Source organism: Lathamus discolor, chromosome 1, assembly GCF_037157495.1.
Source record: "Lathamus discolor isolate bLatDis1 chromosome 1, bLatDis1.hap1, whole genome shotgun sequence".
In the NCBI taxonomy this organism is placed as follows: Eukaryota; Metazoa; Chordata; class Aves; order Psittaciformes; family Psittacidae; genus Lathamus; species Lathamus discolor.
The window spans coordinates 61,651,286-61,667,606 of NC_088884.1; the positions used below are offsets into that span (position 1 = coordinate 61,651,286).

General features: G+C 40.2%; 1 protein-coding gene across 3 annotated transcripts in view; it reads left to right on the top strand.

Annotated features, from left to right (window-relative positions):
• ITPR2 (inositol 1,4,5-trisphosphate receptor type 2) overlaps positions 1-16,321 on the top strand; it is a 261,899-nt gene that overhangs the window by 214,814 nt on the left and 30,764 nt on the right. For all 3 annotated transcript variants that reach the window (XM_065673846.1, XM_065673864.1, XM_065673855.1), the window contains 6 exons: positions 941-1,133; positions 4,093-4,218; positions 7,038-7,213; positions 8,502-8,666; positions 10,796-10,991; positions 13,073-13,165. In XM_065673846.1, coding sequence (XP_065529918.1) covers positions 941-1,133; positions 4,093-4,218; positions 7,038-7,213; positions 8,502-8,666; positions 10,796-10,991; positions 13,073-13,165 — 949 coding nt within the window. The remainder of the gene's footprint in view (positions 1-940; positions 1,134-4,092; positions 4,219-7,037; positions 7,214-8,501; positions 8,667-10,795; positions 10,992-13,072; positions 13,166-16,321) is intronic.

The following is a 16,321-nucleotide window of genomic DNA, read 5'->3' on the forward strand; positions in this document are numbered from 1 at the left end:
ACAGGTGTTTTTTTAGTATGTTCACATGATAAATATGAATTAATAGAGAGAGGGGAGTGTGGTTTAATGCAGGACTGAGGCTGGAAAAGTGTAACTCAGCCCAGCATTGCTGTTATATCAAATGGATGCTCTCTAGTCTTTCTCTGAAAGCAGTCCTGGATTTGTTTGGCATTTCAAATATAGCTCCCCTGTATCAGGGTATCTCATTTGTTTGATTTGAAAGTCAAATAGTGGGGTTTCTTTTTCATTGGTGGCTGTACAGAGACATGGGTCTAGGAGTCAAGATGAATTTCTGCTCATTTCTGTATTTTCAGTAATGCAGAGTCCATGATCGAATGGGGAAGCAATTTTGATGGCAGTGTGGTGAGGCAAAATAAAATCTAGCTCACTCACCACTAACTCGGTAGGCCCTGAAAAACAAGCAATGCAAAACCTTGCTTTTGCAAAGAAAGAAGATAAAGACTGACAACATATGGGTGCTGTCTGAGTAACAAGGTGCTATTTTTGTGTGTTCACCTTCACAATTTATCTCATAACTGAAATAGACTCAAGGTGAGAAAAGAATTTTGTAATCTGAGCAGAAAGCCCCTGAACTTCTGCCCTGTTTACTGGGAAAGGTTTGCTTGCATTTATTGCAAAATTGAAGTATTCTGAATTAAAATATTTTTTATATTTCGGGGAAGTCTGGACCTAGGTTTTGCTCAAGTATTTATTTGCTTGTGTATGTATTTGCCACCTTATTTTCATGCAGGCTTTTGAAGATAGAAAAGTAGTTTTGCTTTGTTTTAGGATTGATTGGTTCAACTTCATAACTTCGTTGTAATGTTCAAATAATTTATTCATTAATTTGCAAATAAAAGGGGAGCTGTGAACAAGAAAAGGTGTGACAGAATGGATGGATAGTCACTGATCTTGAAAAAAGTGTGCATTTTATTTATAGATTGTTCGCCACGATAGAACAATGGAACAGATCGTCTTCCCTGTCCCCAATATTTGTGAATTCCTCACTCGGGAATCCAAGTGTCGGGTATTCAATACAACAGAGAGAGATGAACAAGGGAGCAAAGTCAATGACTTTTTCCAACAGACAGAGGACCTGTACAACGAGATGAAATGGCAAAAGAAAATCAGGAGTAAGTATTGCAATTTCAAAAAATACCTTAATTATGCTAAACCCCTGCTTTTAAGCCTTCAAATACTTTCATTTTAATAGTACATTTTGTCTGCTCACTCCAATACTGCAACAGGCAGAACTGTTCAGGGCTTGAGGGTGTAGGTCAGCAGAGACACTTGCATGCCACCCTAAAAGAGGTATAATATGGAGCAGCTAGTAATATAAGTAATGTGTTCAAGATGATGTTTTGGACACCAAAAGTTAAACAGAGCGGTGGATGAACTGGGTGTAGTTCTACTAAACTCAATAGCGCTGTGCCTAATTAAGCCAAGGCCCCTAATATTTAACAAAAACATGTGTAGCTGCATTTTTGAGGTTTGCAGATTCTTAAAAGGCCATTAAAAATCTTGTAAATGTCAGTCACTTGAAAACGTCCCTCACCAGAACCTCAGCTGCTTTAAATCTGCCTGACTCCCATGGAGTCAGTTCCTCTCTGCCAGTTCACATCAGCCTTGCTTGACTAGGCTGCACTATGTCCCCAGTCTGTTATGTCCCATGGTGGTGGCAGAGGCACACGTACCACCTTGAGCTGCTTGCAGATCTGACAACCACAGGCAAGATAATGGGGGAGAGATTAAAACAGGGACCCGAAGAGGAGGTGCAGTGAAGCCAAGCCAGGTACTCTGAGTTTCTTGTTTAGTTCACCAGTGGGCATTACAGCTGCTCACCCTCACCAGGAATGGTGCTGCTGCTGCTGCTACCGATGTCCTGGGGACAGGAAGCTCCTGCCACCTCAGCTGCTGTCAACTCTGCCGTTTGCTTTTGGAGCACAGAATCAAGGCTACAAACTAATTAAGCATCTGCAGTATCCTGGAGGGATAAGGAAGGAAGTTATATTTTATATATGTGTATAAATAAAAATAAACGAGAGTGATCACTTCATTCAGTGCTAAAATTCAGATGCCATTTGGGTGGTACACATCAGCTGGTCGCAGCATCATTACACAATTAAGAAGGAAGGTAAGAATAGGATCTATGGTCAGAGCAGCAGAGAATTTGGATAGTCAGAGCGATACGGTTTAATGCATCATCTTTAATGTGATGGAAACATGCATGTTGTTCGCAGTTTTTACAAATGTCAGTTCCTAGGCTATAATTTTCAGAGGCAGTAGTAAGTCTTCAGTGTGAACCCTACTGGCTCAGACCTGCTTCCCTTGATAGCACTGTAAGAACTTGTCTGCACTGACAAGCTGACCAGAGTAGAAGTTGTAAAATAAATTATTCCAGAATAACTCGCTATCTGTGCAATCTATTTGGGAATAAAAGTCACTGTATTGTAGAAAAATTACTCCAGTAACAAAATCATATCTGTTGGTTTTGCTTAAGAAACACAAATAAAAGAGCCCGACACTACACTTACATACACCAGACCTGCCTAATGCTATAAGCAAAGAAAATTGGTTTATTTTTATTCAGAAGATAAATTCCTCAATTCCTTTCATCAGTGGAATGGCCCACACATCTCCATGTGGGGTTTTTTGTGGTTTTTTGTGTTTTTTATTTGAAAAGATAATACAGGTTGAGGCTCAGTTCATTCTTTAGCCAAATGTCTGTTAGCATGCAGTCTGTGTTGCTTAAATTGACAGATATCATTTGCAACTGCTCCAAATACTTAAATCTCAGCAGTCAACAGCATAAGGTTATCACAACGAAATCTGAATATTTACCTAATCATAATTAAAGTCTATTTAGACTAAAGCCTGAGACAGCCATAGGCAGTTGAATGACTCTGCTGTTTCTAAAATGTTTGCTGGGTGCAGGCAAGTCAGGAATATGCTCTGCATGCTTGCAGCACGTTCTCAGTACTTTAACATCTAATTATACATCATGTTCAAATAGATAAGCCTATCTGGCTAGAGATCTCGTACTACTGAATATAAATGTTGTTTTAAATGTTCATTTAAACCTCTGCATGCTTGCAGCAGGTTCTTGGCACTTTAAAATCTAACTAATAGGAATACATCATGTTTGGATAAGCAGAACTCTCTGGCTAGAGATTTTTTCACACTATCACATGTAGAATCTTGTTTTAAATGTTCATTTAAACATATTGTAGTGCTGTCACACATATGAAATGCTTGCCTGAGTCTTAGTACCCTCTGATCTTGTTCCTAGCTTTTTTGCTTTTTTGCTGAATCGTTTACGTGACTCTGGACACAAAATCTTAACCCTGTTTTGCCCTATTTCCCTTTATAGTCTTTTCTAACTAGGTTATAGGTTCTCTGGGATATAGACTATTTCTCTGTATTTGTACAGCACTTCAGATATGGTGATCATGGTTTCATTTGAGTCATTCTAAGCAGGAGTAAAGAGCTGTTTGTCTGCAGGTAACCTTGGACATCTGAGGATCATGCAGGAAATAGTCAGCTTTCATAAAAACAGATTCTACTCAGACCAAATTTTCACCTGCTCCCCAAAGTAGATCAAGATGTATTTAGTTTGACAGAGGTGAGGAAAATGCCGCAGCTCTGAAACCTTGCCTCTTCCATTGTTCTTTTAATAATGTCATCAGTGTACGTGGTCCAAATGGGTCATCTGGATGACCTGTTCTGAGTCTTCTGGTTGACAGACACACAGAGTGCTAAAATATATTATTTTGCTTGATTTTGTGTCTCAATGCACAGAGGCTACAGACTCAGAGTCAGGTGAAAAACTCTTCACAAAAAACTAGTCCTAAAACCTGAGCAGAGGCAAAACTCTCATATTTAATAAACTGTATTGGGATCTTTGGATTAAAAACTCTGCTTAAAACTAAGTTTTATGGCAAACCTATGCTTAATATTAGTCTATTTTAATTAATTTTAAATATCTGCATATTTTCTTCATTAATCTATACTTTTTAATTCCCTGGAGGCCATTACTGATTGAGTTCCCACCTACTTTCATTTCACTGATTGCTGCTCTTCTCCCCATTCTAGATAATCCACCCCTGTTTTGGTTCTCCAGACACATCTCTCTCTGGGGGAGCATTTCCTTCAACCTTGCTGTATTCATCAATTTAGCAGTTGCTCTGTTCTACCCCTTTGGAGATGATGGAGATGAAGGCAAGTGGAGTTTGGTTTTATTTTTCTTCGTAATTTTAAATGCTTTCAATACTAAGGTAACAGCTATATAAAACTGCATCTTCAGGTATCCTTGTATCTGCAGAAGCCATTTAGTACATTCTAAGTAGGTACCAAATGTTGTCTGAAATGTGGTTCCCGATCTTCGATCTTCTGTGTGTCACATGGCCCACACAATGTGAAGTAAAATGGACAGAACATAGTTGCTAACATCATCTAGATGATCAGGGCTAATTCTGCCATATTGCAGTATACTACTGCACACATTGAGTTACAGCTTCTGAGCTGAAGGAGGATTTCTGGCAGCAGAGGGACAGAGATTCCTTAGAACTGACCAAGCTGAATGACTTGGAGTCCTAAAAGCATATGGAATAGAATGATTTGAAAACTAGCTTCTTGGCTTTTGACTATTTTGTTTATTGGGATAAAAGGGCATAACTGTTGCTGAGGATAAATACATTACATAAAGATATGCTTAAAACCTCTGATTCTGCCTCTGCTTCATCACATGCCACAGGAAATATCACAAATAATAAATTTCATAAAGTGAATGCGGCAGAATAGCAGGAAGCCTCTTTGAATCCAAAACAAGTTTAATTGGGATAAAGGAGACTAAATAGTTCAGAATACTGGTAATGGGAGTAGAGCCATTCACCTCTAGGTCTTTGGTTTGTGTTCAGTCCAGCCAGTAATGTGACTGGAAGTCAGGTCTGCCTGGTGGCATGTGAGCTGGGCTAAGTGGAAGCAGTCCAGCTTCTAGTAGATACATGTGCTTTTCACAAATACCAGAGCTGGCACCAGCAAACATTCCTGTTGGCTGGCTAAACAGAAAGGCAGCAGATTAAAATATATTGGCATGGAGACCACGTTGCCCTTTCACCCTACAGGGTGGTCTCTGCAGGTCATGGTGCAGGCATCGCTGCAGAAAAAGGGAAGCATTTGTACTTAGTTCTTTCCTGTTTGTAAACTGAAGAGTCACTTGGATTGCGTGCACATTACAGCCCATGCAGAATAAAAGGAGAAATAATGAGTTAAAAATAAACCTTTTAAGATGCTAAATTTTAGCTAATCTGTACTCGCAGAAATCTTCTGGTCTTTAACCAGTAGGTATTAATGCTTATTTTGAACTGCAGATTTTTATAGCATTAGTTTAAGTGGCCCCAGTAATCCAGTGATTTCAGTGGTAGCACATTTCAGGATTCTAGTTCCTAGTGCTTGTAAAAGCAAAAGCAATTCCTAAGCAATAAACAGTAGGTGTGGCCAAATGGGATTAGCAAATCATCCTTAAGGATGTTTAAGGAACTAAGCATCCTTGGTACTGGCCTCCCCCTCCACCAAAAACTGATTTAGCAGCTGGAGTTTGTCTTCCATTTTTCTGCTTCACCTTGCATAAGCCCACCTATACTCACATGTCTGAGGTGTCTGGGCTGATCTAATCATCCCGAGAATGCTGCCTTTTAGTAGATACCTGCAGTTCTTGCATCGTATGACATAAGCAACATTTGCACTCCAGAGGAGGACTCCTTGCTTCCAGCTTGCCTGTCTGCACGTTACTGGTATGGGTCCTGTGAAGTGAAACGGGTTGACCTGCAGTAGGGAAGAAGGCAAAATGGCTTGTTAAAGAAACAGTGAGTGCTTTGGCCTTACCTTTGAAATCCACTTGGAAGTTATTTTTCAGGATCCGTTAAAAGTTTCCAAGTCTTACTGCTGAAGGAACTATCCATCAGAGCCAACCTTGAACCTCCTGCCAAGGATATAAACGCTCCTGGATTTTGGAAAGTTCAGATGCCATCTGAATGTTGAGGCTAGGGCCTCATTTCATTGTTTTCTAATCCCACTGATGCTGCTTAGCTGTGTATTTGTTGCCAAAGAGATAACATGGTTTCTATTGTGAGTCTAGCTAAATTTTCTGTTCCCTTCTCCCCCATCACTGACCTCTCAGTTCATCTGATAACAATAGAAGTCAGTGCACAAGTGTAACAGTGCCCCAAGATCTGAATGTGCTTTTTATATCACAGCAACATGGTGTTTTTCCAGGGCTTTAAGCAGAGGAGAGAAGGGAAAACAGGGGCGTCGCTCAAAATTCAGGGAGAGCCTGGAGCCAGCATCTTGCAGAGCAGCAAAGAGACTGCCTCTGAAGGCTCGCATGCCCACAGGAACTCAGCAAGACCTGGGATCTGCTGCCTCCCCAGGAGCAAGGCACAGCTATTCAGCTGCTCTCGGCAATGCAGATGCTGCCTGTTCCTGCTGAAGTCCCTGTGGCTGACTCTCATTACAGCGAGCGCCCTGCTTCTGTGCAGAGGCGGAGGCTCCTGCTGAACACCCGCAGCCCTTCAGGAGAAAGATGCTTTTCTAAAACCGGGGCACTTTGGTGAGGTTGAGGATCAAAACGTGACACTGCAGTGCAGTGCCACTTGCTGCGCCGCCCCAAGGACCGGTTATTTCTGTAGCTGAGTAATCATGGAATTAGGCTGGAGGAGCCCTTAATGATCCCTGCAGAAGGGAGGTGATTAGTAGTTTGCTCCAGGAGAAGGGTAAACTGTTTCATCCCTGAGCACTCCCTGGATTTTAATGGAAATTCATTAACTGCTCTTGTTATTACCTGTGAAAAAATCAACAATACCATGATAATAATAGCTCTCACTGCAATTAGGGCAAGTTGTGGTCAGCAGTTGTGGTGCATGAATCACACTTTTTGTTAGCTATATTGGCAAAGGAATTGATGTTTTGGATCTGTTTCATGGTGAAAAATGGACTCTCCAAAGATGCCTTTCTGAAATCTCCCTTTCTCCTCTATACAGGCACGCTCTCTCCGTTGTTTTCAGTCCTCCTTTGGATAGCAGTGGCATTTTGTACAGCAATGCTGTTTTTCATCTCCAAGCCTGTTGGTATTCGACCCTTTTTGGTGTCTGTTATTCTCAGGTCTATATATACTATAGGGCTCGGTCCTACCTTGATACTTCTTGGTGCTGCTAATGTAAGTACTTAAGAAACAAGCAGAATTTCTCTTTCAGCAGAAGCAGAGACATTAAGGGTCTCCTATTAAAAAAAGCCCTTAATTAGAGCTGTGCAAAGAACTTCTTTTTCTCGTTCACTGGTTAAGCCAAAAAAATAAATCATTTCCAGTCATTGTGAAACAGCAGTGTCAGCAAAGTAGGAAGCTAAGAAAAAAGCTGGTTTGGTTTTGCGCATATGCAAATATTTAAAAAATAAAAACAATGTGAAATGTAAAGAAATATTCCTGAATATGGGCACTCAAATTTACAGTTTCTCATGTTAAAAGAATAATTTTCTTTACCAATTCATTCAGCAATATTGACACAAGTTTGTGAGATGATTCTGTTACATTATTTTTGAGAAGAAAAAGCTTTTAGAAATTAAATATACTCTCAGCCCTTTGCCAGATCTTTTAACTTAGACATGAGTAAGTTTGCATGTTTACTGAGGTTGGTAAGATATACAGTCATCAGTCGTGCTCACAAGTCATCTATTTAGATTTCTGCCTGACTCCTACAGCTCTATTTCACCTCAGGACAAAGTATTGGTCTATTTGCTACCAGCTCTGTGAGAATTTCACATACTTAAAACTACCCAGACATGTAGTCAAAGGTAAAGGCAAGTAAGCAGCACTTACCTTTGTCAAATTTGTGAAAGAAAAAAACATGTTAAGTCCTCAGTGCTTGTCCTGGACTATCAAACTGATGAGGTTAGTCCCTTTAGTATTTACTTCTGCACAGCTGTTTGTATGCAGGCAAAGCTCAAGAGCAGTGAAGAATCTGATGCTGTTGCTTAAATGCTATACTTCAAAAATGCCCCTGGTATTTTTTTAAGGATTTTATATTGAAAAACATAATCTGAAGGAAATAGTAGATCTCTCACATACCCCACACATTTTCTGTTGTGTTACTGTCGTTCCCTTTGTAGTAGCATGCCTAGCTGCTCCTACATAGTCTCAGGTCCAAACTCAAAATCTCCCTGCTTGTTTTTTTTTAATGCCTTATGAGAATAATCCCACCCTACCTACTCACTAGTGTGATAGGAGTAAATCAGTGTAATGAGGCACAGTGCAGTGTTAGAAGGGTGATGTGCTTCCACTTATTCTCATGGGCTCATTCCCAGTGTACGCTGGTTGTTGGTTTTCTTTCATCTCACTCTCACTTTAGTCAAAGCAACCTATCTAGACTTTTCAAGCACTACAGCAATGCAAACAATAAATAACAGGATTTTTCTGATGGAATAAACCTAGCTTTTCTTACCCCCCACAGCTTTGTAACAAAATAGTGTTTCTGGTGAGCTTTGTTGGGAACCGTGGAACTTTTACTCGTGGCTACAGAGCGGTTATCATGGACATGGCTTTTCTCTATCATGTAGCATATGTCCTGGTCTGCATGCTGGGCCTCTGTGTGCACGAATTCTTCTACAGTTTCCTGGTAAGTATGCGCTTCTGTGGAGGGGAAAACTTTGCAAAAATAGAAAATACCGTTACCCATGCAGCTGTCTTCAATTTCTTCCTGACAGTCAAGCCAAATTGTATTTTTAGCATACCGTTGTGTTGCTGCCCCTTAGGAGCTGCTGTTTTCATTAGAACCTGTTGCTGTTAGGACTTACTTTGTCTGGTTCAGAGTTGAAAGTCTGCCCCTTTCTTTTCAGACAATTATCATACAGCCACTCCTTATTCTACCCCTTCCCCAGCATACATACATTCTGTGTCCATTGTTCTGTATCTTGTGTCAGCCATAATTTCTTCAGGACAGGAGTTGTCCACTGGTGTGTGCATCATACCCATACCAAAGGATCTCATTCCTCAGTTCATCTTGCAGCCCTAATAAAATAAATAAAATTTTAAAGAAATTACTTGGGAAATGGGGATGGCATGCCTGTGGTGTAGCAGGAAGATTCATCACTTTAAATGTATCCCACTTCATTTTCTTTTGTTGCCATTACCCAGATGGAATGCCTTTTTATAATATGATACAGGTGCAATGAAAATGAATCATACAAAATTATGCTAAACTCAGCTAACTGCTCCCTTCATGCTGCATAGCAGTAAAAGGTATTTCACTGCTTTTGTTTTCTAATCCTTTTGCTTGATATTGGAATGTGTGAAACTTGCAGGGAGACTGACTAAATTGTGGTCATTTACACGGGTTCACTTTCCTGTTGTCGCATTTTTCACAGCTTCCTGAATAATGGTGAGCTCCCAGCCTTTCACAGAGGTGTGTTAAGCACACTAGAAGTTTTAGGGGTTCAGTGCTTACTCTGCTAGAGCGCCTGCTGAAGTCAGGTTTTCCATACCTTGGCATTAAAGTCTGTTTCAAAGTTTGGGCAGATTTCAAAGGAGCCGAGATTTGTGGCTGTAGCTGCAGGACCTTTATCAAATGAATGTAACTGTTCTGCTTAAAAAATGCGCAGCGAATTATCTGTTATTCCTTCAATGAGTAAGGTAATCTCTATCTTAAAATACTTTCCAAAGTGCCAAGTAGTTTAAGAAACATTTTATGTACTAACTTTTTTCAGTGACTGCTATTGACCAATGTCCATGATTCATGGATATTATAATTGCCCATGTTCCCAAGTTCCTTCCAGGTGTTCACTTTGTACTGGATATAGTCTAAACTATGAGATTTGTTCCTCATTCTAAGCTTTGTCTTGCATGGAATGAATGATAACTGCCTTCCCTCTTTCATTGTTTAAGATTAATCCTTCCACAAATCCTTCCACACACCTTGTGAATTGTGGCTAATGCCTTCTTGTGTGGACCATTTTGATAATCATAATGTGTCACCGTATCTGTAATCTGAGTGTTTTGAAGTGGAAATACATACATTATAGATAAGGTCGAAAGCACTATAGCACATCAGTAGAACTGTAAGAGAAAAAAAAGCTGTAATTTCTTGAAAAGCTGTTATCATGTTTAATTGCTGTTTTAGGCCTTTGACATTTAAAGCAGTATTATCTTGATGTGTACTTTAAATACCAAGAAAGTATGTAGTGCATGATGAAGAAGAGTGAAAGTTTCTAGTTTTCTACAAACATTGCAATGAATTTAACTTTGTCCTAAAAAGAGATGGCCCTGATCTGTGTACATGTGAGTGACTTTTAAATGATGCCATGAGCTCAAAGAAACAATTTACAGGCATGTAATTAGTTACATGCATGAGTGCATTTTTGAGTTGTAAGCCCATGCATGTTTATCAGATGGGAGATAACATGAACAACTGATTTGCAGATACAGATCCGTAGTATGAAGAAACTGGTTTTTAATTTTAATCTAGCCCTGGTTTTGACATGGGGAAACAATGATCTTATTGATAACCGTTAATCACGTTTGGATCAGGCTCATATATGCTTTGTGACTTTGGACTGTTCTGTGCTAGATTTTCTCCCCCTATAAGCATGCCCGGCTCCCACTGAAATCAATGTGACTTGTGTGTTTATGAAGCTGAGAATTTAGAACATGGCTAGATGTATGTTTCAGTAGTTCAGATTGTTTTCATATGTAGCATCTATATATTGCCTCATTTCTGTTCATTTTTCCGCTCCTCTGTGCTTTTCCCAGCTGTTTGATCTGGTCTACAGAGAAGAGACATTGCTAAATGTGATAAAAAGTGTTACCCGGAATGGTCGTTCCATTATCCTCACTGCAGTGCTAGCACTCATCCTAGTTTATCTCTTCTCCATCATTGGGTTTCTCTTCCTGAAAGACGATTTTATCATGGAGGTCGACAGGTTGAAAATCAGGACCCCTGTTGCAGGTAGGTTTTTTATATCAAAATTTGCTTCTGGCATATACCTTTTCTGTCTGCCTAACCTACCTTTCATCTAAGGAAATAAAATTTCTTTCTTCATATCTGTGAGAGCAGAGCTAATTCTATATACCTTAGAACTCAATTAAGTCTCTGGGTAAAATTTGATGTTTACAGGGTTGTTTCAGACTAGACTTATCTGTTGAAATACTAAAATCTAACACATTTGATTTATTATGTTTTCTTTTCAAACTTGTGCTAATAGAAAAAAAAGTACCTGTATTTCTTAAGTATTTGGAAGAGTAATTCAAAGTTGATTACGTTGGTTCTTATTCTATCTTAGAAGCAGCTCATACTATTTTCTGTGTTCTATATGAGGCATGTGATCTAAATATGTTCAGTAGATGTATTCATTTAATTACTTTTTAATCTCCATCCATCAGGAATTTATTACAGAATCTATGCTTCTACTAATGAGGGGCTTTCCTGGGGTATCTTTTAAATTCAGTGTGTATTTCATGATCAGCATTAGTGTATAGTCCTGGCTTCAGTAAAATCATTGGGAGGTTCTTCATCAATTTTAAAAAGGTCAGGATCTCAGCTTTCTGGAATGAGAGATTTTACCAATGTGAATAGAGAGTTACAAACTTGTTTTGCTAGAAAAAAGCTGCGTCTTGTCTGTTGAGATCTTTGTATATGCTGCCAACCAGCCTGCTGGGAGCACGGGCAAAGAAGTAACTGCATAGAAATGCCTGAGAATAGCTTGTGATTAAATTCCTCAAGGCATGATTTTCCCAAATGCTGAGCTCCTCAGACCTGTACAGAAGCACGGAACAACGAGTGGAATCCACCCTGGACTGTGTGTACTCAGCATTTGCCAGCCTTTTCCTGAATTTGTTATTTCAGGGTCTAAAGCACACAAACAAGGCAAAGGTCATTCAAGACTCATGGGCATGATGTGTTCATGTAGCTGTTTTGATACCACATGAAAAAAAAGGAACCTGACAGATGTCTTTAATATACTTTGCTTTTTTTGCCGCTGATCATCTTTAAAGGGCTAGGTTGGCTTATATTTCATAGAAATTAATATTTGACTTGCTGTTCATTTTTGGACAGAAGCTATGATGTGAAATTTCACTTTGAAAAGTCATTGTGACCATCTTAGGAGAACAGATAAAGACTACAGCAGCAGTGGTCTGGTCCAGTGTAGTAATTTCTCTGTGTTTGTGTTTATTTTGTTGGCAGATTTTTGTGGTATGGGTATATTCTTGCTGGCTTTATATATGCCTATTCCTTGTCAAAAACTCTTCAAGAAAATATGCTGACTGTATATTGATGGGACATTATGCATCCCAAGACAAGTGCTTTAGGTATTTTCTTTATAAAGTAGCAGAAAGAGGAAGCCAGAGCTCATGTTTTCTGTGCTACACAGAGTCTTAGACTATTACTTTCATTGTACGATTTTGCCTTGATTTTTTTTTTCCTTAAACCTTTTTGTATCTCTGATTTGAAATGCAGAAAATTGTTGAAGATGCAGAAGATAAAATTGGTTTGATAAAATCAAGCTGATGTACACATTAACCCACTTGGGGAATGTTAAATTAGTGTTTTACACAAACCCATACATATTTACAAATGAGTGCCAAACTGTGTTATAATCCTTGAAAACTCTTAAATATTCTACATTCAGGATAACTGACATCAGCTTGGTGTCCTTCTTGTCAGCTTTTGTGAATAATTTATCTAATGGATTTAAAAGTGACATTATTTTCCTATTTGACAGTTGTTTCTTGCTTTGAATGTATATTTTTCTAACGAGAAGTAGCAGCATTTGATGTAGATTCATTAATTTCAGGAGATGAAATGGGAATAGCTGTGATATACAGTAAATATAAAACTGTGTTTTTGTTCCTTGTGATTGCTTTGAGCTGTTGAGGCAGGCTGAGGAAGGAGGAATTGGTGGCATAATATGTTCTGCTTTTTCTTCTCAACTTTCCAACTCAGTAATTTGCTTCTAGAAAATAATTAGATAAAAATTAATATCAAATGTAGTATCTGTCTTTTTTGTCAGTGTCATGCTTTTTCCACAGGTATTGGTGATGCCCCCACTACAACCCTCACATCAATCATGGGAGCCTGTGCAAAAGAGAACTGTTCCGCAAGCATCCCTATTACTAACCCAGGTCAGTAAAAAAGTTTCCCCAGACTGATGATCAATTAGAACTGAGAGATTTGTGTGTCATTATAGGGGACATTTGCTAACGTGAGAAGTGATGATCCTTGCTTTAAGTGCTCAACTTCTGCAAGGCTTGGAGCTTATCTGGCAAGTTGCCTTTAACGTGAGTGCTTCCCACACCTGATTTCCAGTCGCTGTGACATTAATTTTGTTATTAAATGAGCTTGCTGAATCATTATGCTTGAATGTATAGGCTGCTTCTTTCCAACTGACTTTGCTGAGAAGAAAAAGCTTGCTGCTTATCTGCAGCATCCTCACCTGCACAGTGCCATGAGCCGCTACTGGACCCATTTAAGGCCACAGAAGTTGATTTAAATGGCGTAGCATGTATCAGCAAGCTTTTGTGTATAGTTTTTACGTGTATCTAGCCCAAGGTTGTAGTGTAGTCAGAAGACCTAATAGCCCAGATCTAGGATCAAGCTACTATGTCTGAACGAGTTACAGTGGCTCAGCTAAGCAGAGGCAGCAGTCCATCTGTGCATTCTTAGCATGTGGCAAATGCAAGGAAATGCGGACTGTTGCATTTTCACACAATAGATGTGTTACTTCATTCTTGTGGCAAGGGAAGAGCTTAATTGCTCTGGTTCAGCAGATGAGTACACCTCGTTTTACTCTCATACCTGCATTATGAATATGATCTGTATGTCAGAAGGACAGAGGAGGGCCGTGAAGGGTGATCGGAAGGCTGGAGCACCTCTGCTATGAAGGCTGGCTGAGAGAGTTATGCTTGTTCAGCCTAGAGAAGAAAGGCTCTGGAAAGACCTTACAGCAGCCTTCCAGTACCTAAAGGGGACCTACAAGAAATCTGGAGAGGGACTTTTAACAGGGGCCTGTAGTGATAGCACAAGAGGGAATGGCTTTAAACTGAGAGAGGTTAGATTTAGATTAGACCTTAGGAAGAAAGTGGATAATCGACAGACTTAAAATATTTATTGCCACAGCTGCCTGTGGTTGCCAGGGGCTGCGACTGAGGACATAAGTCATCCCTTCCTACCCTGTGTTCCAGTATAAAGCTGTTTCATAAGCTTTTTTCTTCCACTAGTAATTTTTGAGGTTTTAGGATCAAAGGCTTCAGGGAGAGGGCTATAAAAGTAGGCTTTTTCTCCCCAGCTGGTGTGTAAACAGTCCTCATAAACAGCATGGGAAGCTGTCTGACTAGATAGAGAAAACAGTCTAAGAGCTATTGGCAAAGCTGCTGCATTGAAACAGTAATCAATCAGTCAAAAGAGGCGCAGTGTAGCTTTTGCCAAACTCTTTAAATGATAGAAATCTCACAATTCTTATTGTTTGGATATTACTTAATTTAAAATGAAACAATAATTAAAGGGGGCTCTACAAAACATCCAAGTGCACTGTCACTTAATCTTGGAGAAGTTTTATTTATCCAGTAACATTCAAAAACCAGCATTCTGCAAGAACAGTTTTGCTCATCTTTGCCAAGGAGTCACCTGTCAAAAGGTAGTGCTCTGCCTTTGGTCTTCTCCTGGGACAGTCTCCCTTCTGGCAAAAGCATGACTGGTGGAATGCAGAGCCTGAGATTTGGAGAGATTCATGTTGTAGCAGCATGAAGGAGTCCACAGCTGTCTACAGGAAACATTGTATGTTCCAAGTGCATCTTAGGTCCAGAGTGGAGCCATAAATAAGTTACTTTTCAGATCAGGTCATTGCTGATCATTTGTTCTGATGAGATTCCACTTCTTCCTTGAGTTTCACTGGTTGAGCGTGTGCTCAACCATCGCTCATGCTGGGAGCCAGTCTGCTCTGCTCAGAGAGCATCCCCTGTCTGCAGCCTGCTTCCTCACTGCTGCATTGAGCTGTCAGCATAAAAATGCTTTGTCTTACCTCCCTCAGGAGTCTCCCACTCTTCACTCCAAAGGCATTTTCCAGATCACTTAAGTCTTTGCCTGGTGAAATGCTTAATCACTTAAAGGAACTTCCCAGCCTACAGTACGTGGCTCTTTATGTTCTGTAGCCTGCAAAGACCTGTGCTAGAAAGCTGCACAGACACCTGTTTGTAAAAGAGGACATTTTCAGAGACTCATTCCACTCCCAGGCCTGGTACTGCTCTGTGAAAATTCACCTAGATCCATGTGGGTGCTCATGTCTCTCCTGCCTATGCTTGTGCTGGAAATCAGGCCCAGAAGCCAGGTGGCTGTGGATCATCAGATGAGGATTTTTGAAGGAAACCTTCCTATAATACCACTTACTGCCCCATGATTAACGCTGCAGGGTGGTCTTAGTGCCTAACCTGCATTACCTTTCAATTAAACTTGATCAGATGGCAGCCTGCTTACTCATGGACCACTTGTCAGACTGGAGGTGACTGCAAGTAAAACCCCTGAACCTCAGTTGTTATTGTCGATACTGGGTCCTTCTCAACAATTCACTCTACAGATCCCCTCATTTTGGTGGTATGGGCATAGTCTGTGTTGACAGGGGCTGTGTCTATGCTATGAGTGCTGCTGCGCACCCGGGCAAACCAACTGGGGCAAAACAAGAGCCTGCAAGGTTACTTTGCTCCCAGAGCAAAGATAGCTCTTGTTACTGCACATGTGGGAGTGGAAGGAGAGTAGACATAAGGATGTCTGTACGGTCCCCATAGCCTATATTACTGCACTGAAGGTTTCTGTCAACTTTGGGCTGTCTGCTTTCTGATTCTCTGGCTAAGAACTTGCAACCTGAGTTTGCTCTTCTGGGTGCACTGTGGGATGGTGATTCTCTGTGTTGTGAGATGTGCCAGTCAGCTGATGAGTGGTATCTTGTGTCTCTCTGAAGCTTGCTCTCAATTTGCGTCTCAGTGGACATGGAGACTTGTGAGTTAGGGTTTCTAGTAGGCAACTTTCTTTCATGTGGCAGCTTCCAGTTCTCAGCCCTGTTTTATCCTCGTCATTCACCAGAATCTGAACGTCCACTGTTACCGGCCCCTGACACTGGTCTTGTGACCAGTGGAAATCTTGTTCAGTAGTTATCTAAATGAAATAGAAGCTGTGGCTTTTAGAAAAGCTTTTAATTTATCTTGTGGATGATGATCTTCTCAAGCACAGATATTAGCTCCAAGAAAAATGATGGAGTAATGTTTGGAAGGAGCTAAAAAGGCAGGCTA